Source organism: Aulonocara sp. 'chitande type north' Nkhata Bay, linkage group LG7, assembly GCF_057382095.1.
Source record: "Aulonocara sp. 'chitande type north' Nkhata Bay isolate Kocher_YH1m ecotype deep benthic linkage group LG7, A_spYH_male_GT1.1, whole genome shotgun sequence".
In the NCBI taxonomy this organism is placed as follows: domain Eukaryota; kingdom Metazoa; phylum Chordata; class Actinopteri; order Cichliformes; family Cichlidae; genus Aulonocara; species Aulonocara sp. 'chitande type north' Nkhata Bay.
In genome coordinates, this window is record NC_141350.1 from 56,588,094 (window position 1) to 56,606,402 (window position 18,309).

The following is an 18,309-nucleotide window of genomic DNA, read 5'->3' on the forward strand; positions in this document are numbered from 1 at the left end:
AACAGTTATTATTTATAGTGCTCATATAATAACATTTTATTCATTGAAAACTGAACATCTTCAGGTGGACCTTAAATGGATCTAAACGTGAATGTTTTAATCACAAATGGCTAGACACTTGAAGAGATAAAATGTATTATTTTGTACTTTATGCATACATATACAGGTACCCCAATACTTTGTCCATATAGTTTGCAGGCCATACATTGTAGAAGTGAAAGTCTTTGACGAATTGTTTGAAAAGTTCTCATAAATACTGGAAACAGGAAAGCATTTTCTACAGTATGACTGGATTCTGCTTGACACCTTAAGTTTTGTATGGTCTATGGAAATGGGATACAACATGTTACTTACTGATCTTTAACCGTGCTTAAATAGCTGTTTTCCCAGGTTTTAGTTCTTATACTAAGAAATGCTGAAGTAGTCCTTGAACAGGGACATTTCCTATTTTACTTCTATACACACAAACTAATGATAAAGGCTCTAGCTTCAATCATGATGAGGATGATGATGATAATGATGATGGTTTGCTCTCTGTACAGGTGAAGAAGGCTGTAGGAGGATCCATCCGTGGCATGGCTCTTTATGAGGATGATGTAAGACCTTCACATAGATCTTACCACTGTGCATTAGTTAATATACGTATTTAAAAAATAGAAATTAAAACATATAAGCTACATTTGTGTAAATGTAAAATATATAACATTACACAGTTTCAAATAAAAATCAGGTAATATACTTAAGGCCACTGTTCCTTTTACAGGCATCTTCTATACTGATGTTACTTATGTTCTTTTATTCGATGTATCTTGCATTTGCTTATTTTCAGGTTTTATCTGAAGGATGTATGTATATACAGTGGGGCAAAAAAGTATTTAGTCAGCCACCGATTGTGCAAGTTCCCCCACTTAAAATGATGACAGAGGTCAGTAATTTGCACCAGAGGTACACTTCAACTGTGAGAGACAGAATGTGAAAAAGAAATCCATGAATTCACATGGTAGGATTTGTAAAGAATTTATTCGTAAATTAGGGTGGAAAATAAGTATTTGGTCACCTCAAACAAGGAAAATCTCTGGCTCTCACAGACCTGTAACGTCTTCTGTAAGAAGCTTTTCTGTCCCCCACTCGTTACCTGTATGAATGGCACCTGTTTGAACTCATCATCTGTATAAAAGACACCTGTCCACAGCCTCAAACAGTCAGACTCCAAACTCCGCCATGGCCAAGACCAAAGAGCTTTCGAAGGACACCAGGAAAAGTATTGTAGACCTGCACCAGACTGGGAAGAGTGAATCTACAATAGGCAAGCAGCTTGGTGTGAAAAAATCAACTGTGGGAGCAATCATCAGAAAATGGAAGACATACAAGACCACTGATAATCTCCCTCGATCTGGGGCTCCACGCAAGATCTCATCCCGTGGGGTCAAAATGATCATGAGAACGGTGAGCAAAGATCCCAGAACCACACGGGGGGACCTGGTGAATGACCTGCAGAGAGCTGGGACCAAAGTAACAAAGGTCACCATCAGTAACACACTACAACGGCAGGGAATCAAATCCCGCAGTGCCAGACGTGTTCCGCTGCTGAAGCCAGTGCATGTCCAGGCCCGTCTGAAGTTTGCCAGAGAGCACATGGATGATACAGCAGAGGATTGGGAGAATGTCATGTGGTCAGATGAAACCAAAGTAGAACTTTTTGGTATAAACTCAACTCGTCGTGTTTGGAGGAAGAAGAATACTGAGTTGCATCCCAAGAACACCATATCTACTGTGAAGCATGGGGGTGGAAACATCATGCTATGGGGCTGTTTTTCTGCCAAGGGGACAGGACGACTGATCCGTGTTAAGGACTGAATGAATGGGGCCATGTATCGTGAGATTTTGAGCCAAAACCTCCTTCCATCAGTGAGAACTTTGAAGATGAAACGAGGCTGGGTCTTCCAACATGACAATGATCCAAAACACACCGCCCGGGCAACAAAGGAGTGGCTCCGTAAGAAGCATTTGAAAGTCCTGGAGTGGCCTAGCCAGTCTCCAGACCTCAACCCCATAGAAAATCTGTGGCGGGAGTTGAAAGTCCGTGTTGCTCGGCGACAGCCCCAAAACATCACTGCTCTCGAGAAGATCTGCATGGAGGAATGGGCCAAAATACCAGCTACTGTGTGTGCAAACCTGGTAGAGACCTATAGCAAACGTTTGACCTCTGTTATTGCCAACAAAGTATTGAGTTGTATTTTTGTTATTGACCAAATACTTATTTTCCACCCTGATTTACGAATAAATTCTTTACAAATCCTACCATGTGGATTCATGGATTTTTTTTTTTTCACATTCTGTCTCTCACAGTTGAAGTGTACCTCTGGTGCAAATTACTGACCTCTGTCATCATTTTAGGTGGGGGAACTTGCACAATCGGTGGCTGACTAAATACTTTTTTGCCCCACTGTATGTACTGTAGCCTAAAGTAGTTTCTTCAGATTCCCCGGCTTCAGCTCTTATGGTGAAGCCAAGTATTACCACTGCTTATTAACCACTGCTGTGCACTGCCTTTGTGCCAGACAATGACCTGATCACATACTATGTTAATTATATCAGACAGATGTTACTGATCATTTTTTATTTATTTATTTTACTTTTTCTGTCATCAGTTATATTCATTTAACAGCCATGGTAGATCTCACTTTTTTCTGTCCCAGTAATCCTTTTGTCTCATGTTATCTTACATAAAACTGGTCTGATGAGTTTCAGTAAGTTATACAGATATCTTACTATGTGATTTTGGGAACAGGACACTTTGCCTCATTAGATACTCAAATTGTGGTTTATTGTCTTTCAAATAAGGCATGAAAGTGGTTGCATCACTATCCAGGCAAAAACTATGAGTTTTCAGTTCAGTAAGAGAAAAACTTCAACTCATATTGGCACTATATAAAAAAATAAACAAAGCAAGAACATGGTGCTTTACATAGTAGGTTCAAGATTTTACTGTATTAAAAAGAGAATCCCAACATTTCTGTAATAGAAAGCAACTGGTGGCTTGAGATGAAGTCTCAAGTGAAATGACGCTAAAACTTGCTAAGTAAACACAGGCTGGAGAAAGATTATGGATGCTGGATACTGCGTGCATCCTTTTGTGAGATGAGCTGAAAATAGAGCTCTTTGGTCACAGTGACACTGCTTATGTTTAGAGAAACAAGGAAGTGGCGCACAACCCAAAGACAACTATCCACATTGTGAAACACACTAGGAGTACACTAAGAGTATTGTACTGTGGGGATGCTTCAATGCATCTGGAACAGAGAATCTTGTCAAGGTGGAAGGACTCATGAGGAAAAAATTATATGTGAAGATTTGTGTAAAATCTGTGGGGTGCCTGAAAACCAAGATCTATGCTGAAGACCATCAGATGTGGAGGAACTTATTTAACAGAACTTACTTAAAAAAAAAATTTCATAACGGGGTTCATAGTTTTATCCTCATTTGTACTTCTAGTTACATCTCAGACAGATGCAAATTCTCCAGCCATCGCAGAGTAAAACATAGGTCCTAGGACAGAACCCTGTGGAACTCCATGGTGAACTTTTGGGTAGAGATTTATCCCAGTGACATATTTTAGTGTGTTTACTACAAAGACAAATTTGTTGAAATAGTTTTCATTTATTTATGTTAAAGTTATTTGGTACATGTCACTTACGCATGTGTGTTCACAGCTGAAAGAAGTTGAAAACTCAGAGGAGAGGGGCCGTATCTTGATATCATTGATGTACAACAGCCAGCAGAGTCATTTGATAGTGGGTGTGGTCCGATGTGCTCACCTGGCTGCAATGGACTCCAATGGATACTCTGACCCGTTTGTCAAAGTGTATGTGTTTTTTCCAGCTGCATCTGCACTAATGTCACTACATAGATAAACTCTCTATGACAGTGGGGAAATCCTTTTTTCATTTGTTTGGTTTTTTTTACTTTGCTTTGCTAAGAATTGGACACAAGTATCAGTAACACATCTTGCCTCCTCAGTAAATATGAAGCTGGAGTGACAGTTTCTTAAGTTAACTAGCCTAGACCCGTCAAAGTTAAAAATATGGAATAAACTCAAAATAGACTTCTGATTATGATTATCACTGCTAATCTGACTTAACTGTTGAAATGTGCTTCGTTAACATTTAAATAGATGTTAAATTTTCGAGCAAAGTCAGTGAGCTCAACAAAGTAAATAAACATTCCCAGAAATCTTGAACTTCATTCCCAAGGGATGGCATTTTACCTTTGTTGTTCTGTCCTCTTTGATAGATGTCTCAAGCCAGACATGGGAAAGAAAGCTAAAAACAAGACACAGATCAAAAAGAAGACACTTAACCCAGAGTTTAATGAGGTGAGTCTGCGGATTTTGCCATTTTCTGCCCATCCAGATTTCACTCACAGTTTTGTAATAAACTTTCTTCTGTCACTATGTTATAGGAGTTCAGTTATGAAATTAAGCATGGTGAGCTAGCCAAGAAAACACTTGACATCTCAGTCTGGGACTATGACATGGGGAAATCCAATGATTTTATTGGTAAGTTAATAACTTTGATCACATATCCTTATTGATGCTTGTCCACTTCCTGATTTTTTGTATGTTTGTCACACTTAAATGTTTCAGATCATCAAACAAATTTAGACACAAAAGGCAGTCTCTAAATGAAGGTGTTTATTATTGAGAGGGAAAAAATCCAAACGTACATGGCCCTGAATGAAAAAGTGATTGTGCCCTAAACCTAATAACTGCTTGGGCCACCCTTAGCAGCAACAACTGCAATCAAGCGTTAGCGATAACTACCAATCAGAGAAAATTTGGGCCACTCATCTTTGCAGACTTGTTGTAATTCAGTCGCACTGGAGAGTTTTCAAGCATGAACCACCTTTTAAAGGTCATGCCACAGCATCTCAATCGGGTTCAGATCAGGACTTTGCCTAGGCCACTCCAAAGTCTTCATTTAGTTTTTCTTAAGCCATTCAGAGGTGGACTTACTATTGCGTCCTGGATCATTTGTCCTGCTGCAGAACCCAAGTGCCCTTCAGCTTGAACAGATGGCTGGACATTCTCCTTCAGGATGTTTTGATAGACAGCAGTGAACAGTGAAATTGAGCTCAACTCAATCATTCAGGACATCATTGGCTAATATTAAAATTTTTTTGATGATATAAAACATGTGTGCAACAAATATGAAAAACATTAGGAAATCGGGAAGGGGGCACACACTTGTTACACTACTGTATTGATGTAGCCACTGTTGTATCACGTATTTGTTAGTTAAGTCCAGTCATGAAGCCACAATCTGGCTGTTGTAACTGCCATCACCATGGTGTTTTGGATGTTGAAAGTGAGGGGTGGATCTGAGTGTTCTAATGAGTAGTCAATCACAGGATGTTAGCTAATAAGAATGCTCTGGTTTATCCTCTTTTCTGACTCTAATAAGTACCATAAACTATAAAAAGAACTTAATGTTGTAGTTAGTATAACTTGAAACCAGTATTAAAAGCCACGAACTCACTTGGAACTGCTGAGAATTGTTTGCCCACAGACATATATAACCGTCACTTTTTTTCCTACCAGAGAACCCCCTTGCTGGCGAGTTCAAAGACAAAGATTTGAAGCCCTTCTTGCATAGGTTTCACTTATAAGACCACGTATCTGTGTCTGTCTTTTACATGCAGTCAATTCTGTAAGCTCCTAATGTTGTGCATTATTAGACTTATTAGTGTCACAAAGATTTTCATTTTTCTGTCCAGGCAATTTATATAGAAGTTGGCCAATTATCAGAAAACCATTGACTGATCTTAGCACAGTTTGACCACTACACAATTCTAAAGCCTAGCCCACAGCTATACATCTGCCTTGTTTTAGGAACCCTCAGATGTGAACATGCTGCCACTGCAAGTATTATAAATTTAGAAATAAGCTTGTACATAATGAAATAGACAAATATTCATCTTTTATAATGGTTTCCTTTCTACCTTCAGGTGGCTGTCAGTTAGGCATCCAGGCTAAAGGAGAGTGTTTGAAGCACTGGTATGAATGCCTCAAGAATAAAGACAAGAAGATTGAGCGTTGGCATGTTCTTCTAAATGACAACACCACTCAGTTTGAGGATTGAAAGTTAAAATCTTCAACTCTTGTCTGTATTTTTTTCTCCATATCTCTCTGTAAAATGTCTTCCATGAGTGCAGGTAGACAAATAATGTACTCTTGCTTTCAATGTAGTTTGCTGCAAAATGCTATATGAAAGCTTCATTTTAAGCACTATTGTTTTTTGTGACCAACATGGATGTTGACCTTTATGCTTTTTGTCAAAAGGAGTTTATCATATCATAAACTGTATCAGACTATAAACAAATATTCTGACATGCAGTAATGTTTGAACTGATTATCGTGTTTTATGGACAAGATAACAGCCCTTTATTTTCGTCATCAAGTCAAGTATCTACAGAACTTACACATACTGATATTGATATGTATCCATGTCACCTAAGGTCATGTGTTATCATCTGATTTTCCATATTGTTTGGGTATGGGTGTTATGTTTTTATTTTCATGTGTTGTGGTACATATTTATTCTGCTTTATGCATCTGTTAAATATTACGTTAGGCACTGCAGTGAACAATCATTTGTTTTGCATGTGACATGCAGATAACATACTGTTTTCCATATCTTCATGGTCGCTACATCACCTTCTTCCATGCATGTGGGGAGTATTCAACAACCTAAAATGTTTCTGCATGAAATTATAATAATGATTATTTCAAAAACAAGTTTAATTATGCAGTGGCTGTTAGGTTGACCAGATCCTAGGAAACTAAATGTGGGGAAAAGGCACAATGTGGCCTGTGTGAATTTGAACCCAGAGACTAAGGGTTATACCTCATGTTCAGTTGTTCAGAATATTTAAACGGACAACACTGTTCTGTCTAGTATTCATCTTTGGAGTTGAAAAGGTGTTCATCCATATATACTGGCAAATCTATTATTGATCATTTTTCTTGTTCTATTTTTTGTGAGACTTTTAGGAGATGAGTTTGGTAAACAAGAACTAATAGAACTAATTAAAATGTGTGACATTGTCTAAATATATGAATATATAGGAAGAGGGAGTTAAGGGCTTAAGTAAGGGTTCCACTTTATGTCCAGTCTCACATAAAGTGGAATATCTGGTCACCGGAAGTTCTGTTTTTGGAATATGATGAAATATTGCTCCACGGGTATATCTTATATACATTTGCAGGTTGTTTTCAGTTACATATTCAACATTGTCCTGTCTGTACTGATATTGGTGCATGTCTGTAGCAACACATGGTTAATAAATAAAGACCTGATGAAACTTGCTCGGCATTTGTTGTGTATGACATGGCATAAACTTTGTCTGAATCAGGTGAGGTTCAAACCAATCAGCTCAGACAGACACGCAGCTGAAAAATTTGTGAACTTTGACTTCTCCTGATAAAACTTCTTCTGTCTAACTGGGGGAAAGTTTATAGACTCATTACACTCTAAAAAAGTCTGATCTTGAATGATCTACGAGCTATGATCTCACTTTTGATGTTATCAGAAAGGTTCTACCACAGCTGAAAAGATAGGCCTGGCAAGAACTCCAATATTTACATTTCAACTCCAAGACCTTCAGACAGAGCAAAAGGCTGTGTAGAATTAAGCTGTGAAACTCTGCAAAGGTCTGCATCAAACTATATAATGGCAAAGAACACTTTACTGACTCTAGAAAAAAAATGCAAACACAAAAACCAAGAGCAAAAAATGTCAACACACAAACACATTACAGACCATTACAACAAAAAGATAAGGAGACTAAATGAATATATAAAGATAAGCAAAACAATCACAGGAGCAACACACGAGAGACAACAATGATGTAATAAAATGGCTATAAAAATGCAAAATAGCTACTAAGTGACACAAAATGACACAAAAATCACAAGAAGGGATAAAGACAGATGACCTGGTAATAAAAGAAGCAAACAGAGAACAGAAAAAGAGAAAAAGGATAAAAGATGACCACAACAGTAAACAAAATCACCAAAAGAGAGGTGAAATGACAATAAAATAGACAAAGAGGAAACCTACTATAATGAGAGGTTAAAAAGACACAAATCGCAAGGGGAGACTCAATGACTACAAACAAAACAACCACAAAAAAAGAACAAAAAAAATCATAAGAAATAGAGCAATGTAGCATAAGTATGCAAGCTTGCAAAAACAAGATGCAAAAGGACTACAGAGAGTGGCAGTCATTGAAAAATAAAATAAAAGCTGCTAAAAAAGACAAAATGACCCTGGAACGAGACAAGCGGAGTGGAAAAAAAAGGTCAAATGGACACAAAACGCCATCTGTGGTCTTTCATTTTTTTAGTTCAAGTATCTTCTGTAGGTGAGGATGTTTCTGGGTCCACGGATTATATAAGATTACAGATTATATTTTTCTCTATCACAAAACTATGTCAACACTCAAATACTATTTTAGGCACACTTGAAGAGAACAGTCTGCCTGGTTGGGCTGCTCACTGCAATACAGTTACTGGCCACATCATTAGGTACACCTGCTTAACGCCTCATTAACACAAATATGTAACCTGCAGATCCCATGGAAGAAACTCAGTGCATTTTGCATGTAGACATGGTCAGGACTGCTGAAGTTACAACTGAGCATCAAAATAGGTGATTTCAGTGATTTTGAACAAAGCATGCTTGTTGGTCTGTGCCAAACAGGCAGCTCTGAATATTTCAGATCCTGTTCTATTGGGGTTTTCCTATTCAACTATCTCTCCCAAAATATCCACTGAACAGCAGTTCTCACCTTGTTGATGCCAGCAGACAGAGAAGAATGGACGGGCTGCTTCAAGCTGAGAGAGAGGCAGCAGTAACTGAAATAACCAGTCATTACAGCCAAAGTATATAGAAGAGTATCTCTGAATGCGTAGCACATTCAACCTTGAATCAGAAGGGCTACAGCAGCAGAAGACCACACTAGGTGACGCTTCTGGCAGCTAAGAACAGGAATCCGAGGCTACAGTTTGCATCAAATTATCAAGAGTTTTTTTCTTGTCATGCTTTGGACCCCTTAGTATAAACTGAGTACCATTTAAACTTCTCAGCCTAACTACTCAGTGTTGTTGAGGACCTTTATAACCATACATCTTCTGATAGTTGCTTCCAGCCAGATAACGCTCCGCATTACAAAGCTCAAATCTTCTGACACTGGTTTCTTGACAATGAGTTCACTGTACTCAGATGGTCCCCACTGTCACTACATCTCAAACCAACAGATCCCCTTTGGGATGTGGTTGAACTAGAGTTACATCATGGATGTGTAATTGACAGCTCCTGTCAACATGGAGCAAAATCTTTGAGGAATATTTCTAACAGCTTGTTGAATTTATCCCATAAAGGATTAAAAGCACAACAGAATCTGGCACCAGCCTAGTGTACCTAACACTAATGACATAACCTGTGATTAGAGATCATAAGAGGGCAGTGCTTCACTTTAGGTCAATTAAAAAAAAAGATTGAGAAATAGTAGTAAAAGGTCCATAATCCAAAAGCAGGCAGGCTTTTGGATTATGGTTTAAAAGTTTCTGTCTTGACATAGGTTGGAGAAAGTGAGAAAGGACTGAATATAAAAGTAAATCTCCCAGGAGTTCCAAGAGATTTCCATCTGTCAGTCAGAAAACACTGATAAGGTTGTCAGAATGTTTTTGGGGCGTGTCTATCACTTTTAAAGATACATTTGTAGATTGGTAGCAGCGTGCTGCCTGTGGGTATGTGTCTGGGTGGGTTTGGTGAGTGTTGTCAATAGTGTGTATCATGGTCACTGTCTGTGATGTGGGACAGATAGTGTGTGTGTGTCCTTGCTTGGCTGTGTGGGGGCGGGAGTAAAGTGTTTGGCTATGCTAACAGGTCACATGGGTGGTTTGGATATTGTGTTTATTTTAGTACCACCGGATCACCCGAGCACCCTCCTCCTCCTCTACCACCCCCCTCCTCCTCTTCTCATTTAAAATCGACCTGGAATCTGTCGATCTGTCCGTAAGTCCTCAGAGAGTGAAACAACAATACTGAAGTGAAACCGTTTCCCAGCCTGTTTCCTTCAGCTGCTTTCCTCCTCGACCCGCCGCCACCATGATGCGCATCGCTCCACTTGTTACTCTCATCTGCACATCATTACTCCTGAGCTGCACCGCAGCAGCAGCCTCGGTTCTCTGCACGTGGACTAAAGTTTCTGCTAACGGAGAAATGCACTACAATTTTCTCCGTAGCGACCCGCAGCAGACCCCTCCATCTCTGCGGCTGTACCACACCGCCTGGTCCGGGGAGCGCGCTCTGCTTGGCTGCACTTGGAGCGACGACACAGCGGTGACCCAGAACTATTTGTCTCTGTGCCGGGAGCGCGCGCGGGGCTTTTCAGAGCATCCGAATGAAAATGTCCATTTGGACTCCGTGTTAGAGACAGAAGGGCAGTGCGTCTCCCTGGCGTCTCTCGGGGAACCCACAGGAAAGAGGTCGGTGAGGAGTGTTCGTGTTCAAGGTCAAGATGAGAGGTCAGAGGTCAGCAGACGTAAGCGTGTAAAGCGCGGTTTTATTGTACCCGGGACTCTCTGGTGCGGCTCTGGCAACAAGGCACCCTCATATTCAGATCTGGGTATGTGGATCCATGAACTCCGTTTTTGAACTTATGTACAGGGAGTGCTTCCCACCTTTGGAGCCTTAATACTAAAGTTTGCTCTAACATTTAAAGGATAAAAAAACAAAACTATGTTTAATTTTTCTTCTGAATTTTTTCTTTCAATTCTGATTGATCTGTTGGGCACGACTTGCTATGGTGCTCACAAGTACATATTTTTCATTTCTTTCAAAAGTTGGAAACCAGTGATATGGGGTTAAAAATACTCTGTGTTAATGAGTTGATGAAACAAGTTTAGCAAAAAGTTAAGTTATTACACATGCAAGAGACAGACTTAAAATGAGCAAAATGAAAGCCACAGACAGTGAACTATGTTAGCCCCTTCTCTCCCAAACTCCAGAAACAGCCTAGGGACATATATTTCCCATAATTCAACTAACTGACCTCTGCCTTTCTTGCTTGCTAAATCCTTGTGTTTAGTATTCATCTTTTAAAGTGTGTCTCTACATAAAGTGTAGCTAATTTCATTTATAAATGCCAAAATTAAAAATTAGTCTCACAATGGGTCCAGGGTAGATATTTTATCCATGAAGAAGATAAGGAAAAACTGAAATAGATGGATGGCATGCAGTACATATAGATATAGACAGAAAAAGTAGTGGGTGTTCCCTCTTCTGTGTAATATCACAGCTGTACTCTCTGGAGCTGAAAAGTGAGGCTTATGCAGAAGTGCCAAAAACTACAGTTGCTTTACTTCCTTCTTCAAAAGCCCTCTTCTTTAAATAGAGAGTAGATTCCCATACTAAAAAAGCAAAACATCCCTGCATTAAAAAGTATGTTTACAGCCCATTACAAAAATTTCTATGGGGAATAATTCTCCCCTTGATATTCCAGGATATGGCTGCTTTGACAGGTATGTCATTGCTAATAGCTTTCTGCTAATGTTCACCTCTGCTAGCCCTCTTGTCTGCTAATTTTAGTCACTAAAATGACCATTTAGACTGTCTTTAATTTGAATGAAATTCAATAATTTTCTGAAGAAGCATTTAAAAAGTTGATATTATTATACATATATTTTTACCTGTTTGAAGTTTCAGTTTTTCACAGCAAACAAAAAGATAAATCCACACTTCCTTAACAAGGCAATAAACCTTATTCAGGTTTTTGGGTAAATAATATATGTAAATGTTATATTTTATTTCTATCTATCTATCTATCTATCTATCTATCTATCTATCTATCTATCTATCTATCTATCTATCTATCTATCTATCTATCTATATACATATATATATATATATATACTTGTGGCACACTTAAAGAATGGGAACAAACCCAAGAACATTACTGACAGAAAGGAAAAAAAAAAACAATGATCACAACAAGTAAACTGACATTTACATTTTGGAGAGTTTCAATCATGTTACAGTCTTTTAATCCACACCTTCTATATATGTTTTGACCTGTTGCAGGAGTGTTTTCAGGGACCGACCGTTGCTGCCGGGAGCACGATCAGTGCAGACACACCATCCTGTCCTTTCACTCAGAGTTTGGCATTTTCAACAGCAACATCTTCACCATGTCTCATTGTGACTGTGATAACAAGTAATTATCCTATCCTTTCCTGATTATTTTTCAGCTGGTTTGTTGCATGTGCTTTGATGTTGATTCTTTCTTAAAATGATGGCATCAAATATGTTAAAGGTTTCGAAGTTGTTTGGTGGAGGCGGATGACGGCATAGCTGATGTAGTGGGATATACCTTCTTTAACCTGCTGAAGATGCACTGCTTTACATTCTCCCACCGGCTTCAGTGTACACAGAGAAACTGGTTTGGAATGTAAGTAAAGCTGTGATGGAAATAAAATGACTTTGTGTAATTGTGAAGGTCTATGATTCATCCAGTATTGTTATTTCTCCCTGACCTCTCATGGTATCCAGCCATTATAGTTTTATTTGTTCTGGGTTTGAGGCATCTGTCCCTTAGATTGCGAGCAGGTTTACAAATTGCTTTGGTAGTTCACTACTTTGGTCGAGATAAAGCTAATTGGATCTCAAGCTAATTACAGGAAACAGTGGAGACTTTCGCCTCTTTTTACATCTAGAAAAAAAGTCTGAAAAGCATATACCTGGACTAAAGGTAATATCTTTGATAAGGTGTCATCTTTTTGACCCAGTTTTACTGAGTCAGAAAGAAAAAAAAGCTAGCCTGACTCTATCAGCCAACTAACCAGCTAACTTAAATTAACTCCATACTTATTTACCTCACCTGTAATGTCAAAACACCAAGCTACATTTTCTTTTTTTTTCCATGCAAGACCAAGTTTTAAGATAATTTTTCATATGACAAAAATGGATTAGTTCAAACAATTTAGTCAGGCAACTTAATTCTAGGTTTGGCTATAGCCAAATTGAGAGTTTTTGAGTGTGTAGCTAAATCCAAACTAATTATCTAGTGAATATTATAGTTTACATATACAGCTAATCAATACATAAAGCATGAAGTATTGATTATTACTAAAACTAGATAAGCTTGCCATTACTCCTTGTTTTCAGCAACAGATAGATAGATAGATAGATAGATAGATAGATAGATAGATAGAAGTCTGCTTGTAGTGAAGTCTCTCATCCTCTATGACCTCTTTAAACGATTAGTTGATGAGTTCATGGCTTCAATCACTAGTTTCCAGACTTAGTGAATACCTCACTAAGTAATAGGCGAAGTCACTGTAGCTAAGTGTCTTCTATCCTGTCTTCCTTCTCTCCCCCCAACCGTTTGCAGCAGATGACCCCGCCCCTCCCTGAGCCTGGTTCTGCCGGAGGATATTCTTCCTGTTAAAAGGGAGTTTTTCCTTCCCGCTGTTGACAAAGTGCTTGCTCATAGGGGGTTATTTGATTGTTTGGTTTTTCTCTGTATGTATTATTGTAGGGTCTACCTTACAATATAAAGTGCCTTAAGGTGACTGTTGTTGTGATTTGGCGCTATATAAATAAAATTGAATTGAATTGAATTAAGTCCATCTTTTCTATACAGTTTATAGTTTTGATCTCTTTTGGTTCAGACTGGTTTCAGGCTGGTATTTGTAACTTAATTTTGATCTGAGAGAAAGCATCCATCTTCCAAGTCAACACTTGGGAACAATAAGAAAACTAAATATTTCTGTAATTTTTTCGTCCTTTGGGTTCACTTGCAGGTGTAAGGAGACTAAAATGGCTCTGTATGCTGAGGTTCATTCACCCATATTGTACAAATCTAAGCCAACAGATGAAACCATGAACAGCTCCGTGATCAATTCTACCACAACTGCAGAACTCCTAGAGAATAGCACTTCAGATTTACAGCTTTCCTCCAATACTGCTGCTGCATTCACAGTCCCTACACCCTTTGCCTCCATCATTCCTCTTACTAACGCTACAACATACACAGGCAGTAATGCAACAGAGACACCTTTGGGATCTGTTCCTGACAGAAGAGAAAATCTGGAGAACATTGTACCAACCAAAAATCATACTGTGACTGAAGTAGGCCCTGATATCACAGGTATTTGATACTAACCACATCTCAGTATATTCACTGATTTTCCTACAACAGAGTAACTGACCACTTCTGCCGATGCTTCTCTACAGCAATGTCATGTGGTATCTATAAGGATATCGATGAGTGTAGGGACAAGATCCCATCCCAGCATGAGAAATATGGCTTCTACAACCAGGAGCCAAAGACACTTTACCACTGCAACTGTACTGTCAGGTAAGGCAACACACTGTGTAAATTCTCTGTATTATTACCAGTACAGGGAAGTCATACGGAGAATTTTTACTTGCTTTTTTTTCTAGAATAATCTGATCGGGGGTAATTTTTCAGCATGTGTCACACCATATCTAAAATACACACATTTACTTAGTAATTACAGGGCATGTGCAAACACTGAGATAACAGCGCACTCGGCTTTGTTCTGCTTTGATACTCTCTCCAGTTCTCTTTTTGTTCTAGTGGCCTTTTCATATGCTCTCTGCCTTTGTCATGTGCTCGGACATTTCATTTGACTGGGCTTTTTGTACTTCTAGAATATTCCAGACTTTGGCTAAACAGAGACAACTGACCAAAGTGCAAGCTCATCTTCTGGGACATGTGTCTCAGTCCTGCTTCCTGCTTGAGGAATGCACGGCAGACAGCAAGTAAGTATACAAACATATACAGTAGATATATTTAACTGGCCTAGCTTTAAAGAATATAATACAGTTATATCACTGTGTATAACAGAAGAAGTCAGATCAAGTACACAGTCACTATGACTGATATATTATGACATAGCATTAATGGTCAAAATGGCCATGCATCAGTCTGTGGACATGGAGCTATAATTCTAAATCTTTCATATACAGCTACATATTTTAGTTTGGTGCCTAAAAAAATGGAAATACTGATCATCGGATCATGAGATGATGCTACACACATTTCCATTGCATACAGTGATTTAAAATACATGTTCAGCCGTGCATTCTCTTAAGCTTTATACTTGTTCTGTATGTAAATAATCCCATGTAGTGGATGATTAGAAAAACTGCATGAAATATACATTTTTAAGTAAAGTAAAGGTATGTCAACTCTAACACTAAAACTAAATACTAAGTAGCATCACAAAACATTTGTTCTTCTGCTTCATTCAACAGCTGTACTCTAGTCGTGGTAAAAGCCGAGCTTCCTCAGCAGGATCAGTGGACCAGCGTAGCAGTGGAGGAGCAACACCATCTACAGGCAGTACAACTGAACCTCAGGAGGCCAAACCCAAGGAGAGCTAAGAGAAAAGACAGAGAAGTGAGGCTCCACAAACTGTGTCTGAGATTGACCCGACGCAGACAAATGAAGAAGAAGAGAAAAAATGTCTAAAGGGAAAAAACCTCGTCCTAATGTTCAATATTATATACATAAGACACTATGAAATCTATTTTCACATGGATTAGCAAAACATTTTCCCGTTCATTTCCTGATGAATCTTCTTCACAGTCAGTCTCTCTTATGGAAAGCTTTATTTGTCTTTACGCTCAAGTCTTTCTGTCAATAATGACTAACAGGACAACTTCAACTCTCGTTTGATGTTCTAAGGCCTGCACAGATCATGTTAATTTGATTTAATTAATTTTTAGATCAGCAATACAAACTTAGAAGATTTATTTCCACTGACTTTATACTATTTAGGCAAAACCTACAGAGAAGGAAATATATATATATATATGTGTATATATATATATTTTTTGTTACAATTCTTTATTTATTATCCAATACTGAAAACTTTGGATTACTATGAAATATTGTACTGTGTATTTATGGTGTCTACTATATGGGATGTTGTGGAGGTTGTACCTAAGGAACAAAATGGCCTTGTTGAGGACAAGATAAACTTATTCCTAAAGTGTAACAGAAATGTTGGTAGGTCTTAGCAGGACACCATAGTTTTTTACTAACTAACATTTAATAAGAAGAGCATTTTATTGAGGTGTGCAAGTTCAAGAGCCAGCTGTAATAATCCATGCTGGCAAACTATAATGACTCACTGCAGTAACTCAATTCAGCTGAGCCATTGTTAAAATGAATAGTAACACATGTGCTTCTCCTGAGATGACAGATGGAGATATCTGCCATGAAAACACATCTCATTAAAAAGGAGGAGCTTTGGCTGTCCTGGAAGAAAGGTTACTGTTGACCTCAGTATTCACAGAATAAAATCATGGTTGCAGTTCTGTACCCTATACTGTAGATGCGTTTTATATTCATGTTTCAGCACATGTGTAGCCTATATGTAAGTATTTGCACTGTACTGTATGAGTTGCAGAATGCTGCAAATTATGTTGTAAGTAAAGCTATGAAAGAGAAAAAATTACTTAAATAGCTGTACGTAAGAAATAAATGTTGAAATGTACTTTATGTTGTAAGATGTAAAAAGAAAAAAAAATAACTAATTAGATTTAAAAACAGTAGTTTGTTAAGATATATTGTTAAATGTTAAGATACATTGTTATCATTGTCTTCTTTGTACCTGTTAATTTTATGACTTGAATGCTATATTTTTGCTACGCTGTGAAGGATTGCAATGTAGATTTTGCTTAATGTTCTCAAAATAATTGAGATTATTATTATATATTATTATTATTGTTATTACTTTTGTTAACAGTTAAACGAGACAATCAATATCATTCTCAACACTGTATGGTAAATGTGAGGCTAAGGACTGCAGTGATGAATGCAGCTTAGGCTAAAGACTGAAAGCCGTTACTAGCAATACCCAGAGTAGTGTTCACTAACAAACTAACAAATAGTTTCTCCCTGTTTTGCATAGACCTGCTAGCTAATTTTAAGTTTAGCCAAACTTTCAAGATTTATTTGCGCAGTGTAAAACATAAAATGAAACCTATTTAACATCTTGAGAGTTCCAGATCTTAAATGTCACATGTTGCGCTTTAGAGGTGTTTGTCAGTAGGCATCATTACTGACATAAAAACAGAATCAGACTGGCTATTATCCTGCTTCTACTCTTTAAGTTAGGCATCTCTTCACATAAACTGCATATGTCCACATCACAAGCATGAACGTAATATTTAACTATACAAATAAGAAACAAAATGCATTTATAAAAATGACGGCCTCAGTTTTTTGCCACAAATGAGTAAGTAAGACATTTGGCCTGCACTCTCTGCCTCTCTGTACTGGCTGCCTATGTCTTTTAGAGTTCATTTTAAAATTCTCATGTTTGTTTTTAAATACCTTCACAATCTTGCCCCGCCTTACCTCTGTGAGCATCTTCATCCCCACACACCCTGTCAGTCTCTCAGGTCAGCTGACCAGCTGCTCCTGGAGGTACCGAGATCCAGGAGGAAGCTCAGAGGGGCCTTTTCTATTGTGGGTCCTGAATTATGGAATAATTTGCCCTTGCATGTTAGAGAGGCCCCTTCACTGTCCACTTTTATTCTTTGGCTTTTAACCTCAGTGAGACTTAGTTTCTCTTGTAACTAAATTAGTTATTTAATTAAGTATTTTACTTTTTCTTTTATTTGGCTTTTTATTTATATCTTATGTGACTTTATTATATAGTTCCAATGTACAGCACTTTGTGTCAGCTGTGGTTGTTTTAAAGTGCTTTATAAATAAAGGTGATGATGATAACGCGGGACACCTTTGCGACCTCGCTGGATTTTTTTTGTGTGCAATTTTGCATGCTTTCTTTTTTTTTTCAGTGCATTGTGTTCTGCGTCCTGACCTGACCTGAATACAGGGTTTGATCTTTGGTTTCATTGTATAATACTGGACTTTTTTTTCTACGAAGGTTGGAACTTTGAGAGTGTTTAAAAAAGAGAGAAAAGTGTGAAAATGTTAATGCCTGTCTGAGAAAAGTGTATAAAATGTGTAGTGAGGGGCTTTACAGCCCTAAAACATCTGTAATAATTGTAAAAAATAAAGCTGGCTACTTTGTGGATTTCACCTATCGCGGATTATTTTTAGAATGTAACTCCCGCGATAAACGAGGGACCATTGTATATGCAAATGGGGCTCCTTCTGGATGATTCAGAATGTGGGATCGTCACGTGGTTCCTTTAGGAGACAGTGCTCAGTTTTTTGTTAATGTCTGGTCAATAAATG

The 18,309-nt window shown here is 38.1% G+C and overlaps 2 protein-coding genes across 4 annotated transcripts in view; both read left to right on the top strand.

Annotated features, from left to right (window-relative positions):
* The window catches only part of rph3aa (rabphilin 3A homolog (mouse), a), a 56,450-nt gene extending 49,068 nt beyond the window's left edge, over positions 1–7,382 (top strand). For all 3 annotated transcript variants that reach the window (XM_086301522.1, XM_086301523.1, XM_086301524.1), the window contains exons 12-16: positions 543–596; positions 3,714–3,865; positions 4,294–4,375; positions 4,462–4,558; positions 6,007–7,382. In XM_086301522.1, the coding sequence (XP_086157648.1) occupies positions 543–596; positions 3,714–3,865; positions 4,294–4,375; positions 4,462–4,558; positions 6,007–6,140 (519 nt within the window). In that variant the 3' untranslated portion in view covers positions 6,141–7,382. The remainder of the gene's footprint in view (positions 1–542; positions 597–3,713; positions 3,866–4,293; positions 4,376–4,461; positions 4,559–6,006) is intronic.
* Positions 7,383–9,987: 2,605 nt separating this feature from the next.
* pla2g3 (phospholipase A2 group III) lies at positions 9,988–18,150 on the top strand. The gene is made up of 7 exons (XM_086301525.1): positions 9,988–10,692; positions 12,147–12,279; positions 12,379–12,513; positions 13,868–14,214; positions 14,301–14,424; positions 14,742–14,852; positions 15,348–18,150. Exons 1-7 carry the CDS (start codon positions 10,173–10,175, stop codon positions 15,562–15,564), a joined length of 1,587 nt encoding a protein of 528 aa, XP_086157651.1. The 5' UTR covers positions 9,988–10,172; the 3' UTR covers positions 15,565–18,150.
* The last annotated feature ends 159 nt before the right edge of the window (positions 18,151–18,309 follow it).

Coding starts and splice junctions, on each gene's coding strand:
- pla2g3 (XM_086301525.1), top strand. CDS start 10,173: ATGATGCGCATCGCTCCACTTGTTACTCTCATCTGCACATCATTACTC. Junction 10,693..12,146: donor ACCCTCATATTCAGATCTGG/GTATGTGGATCC, acceptor GACCTGTTGCAG/GAGTGTTTTCAGGGACCGAC. Junction 14,215..14,300: donor AGTAGGCCCTGATATCACAG/GTATTTGATACT, acceptor GCTTCTCTACAG/CAATGTCATGTGGTATCTAT.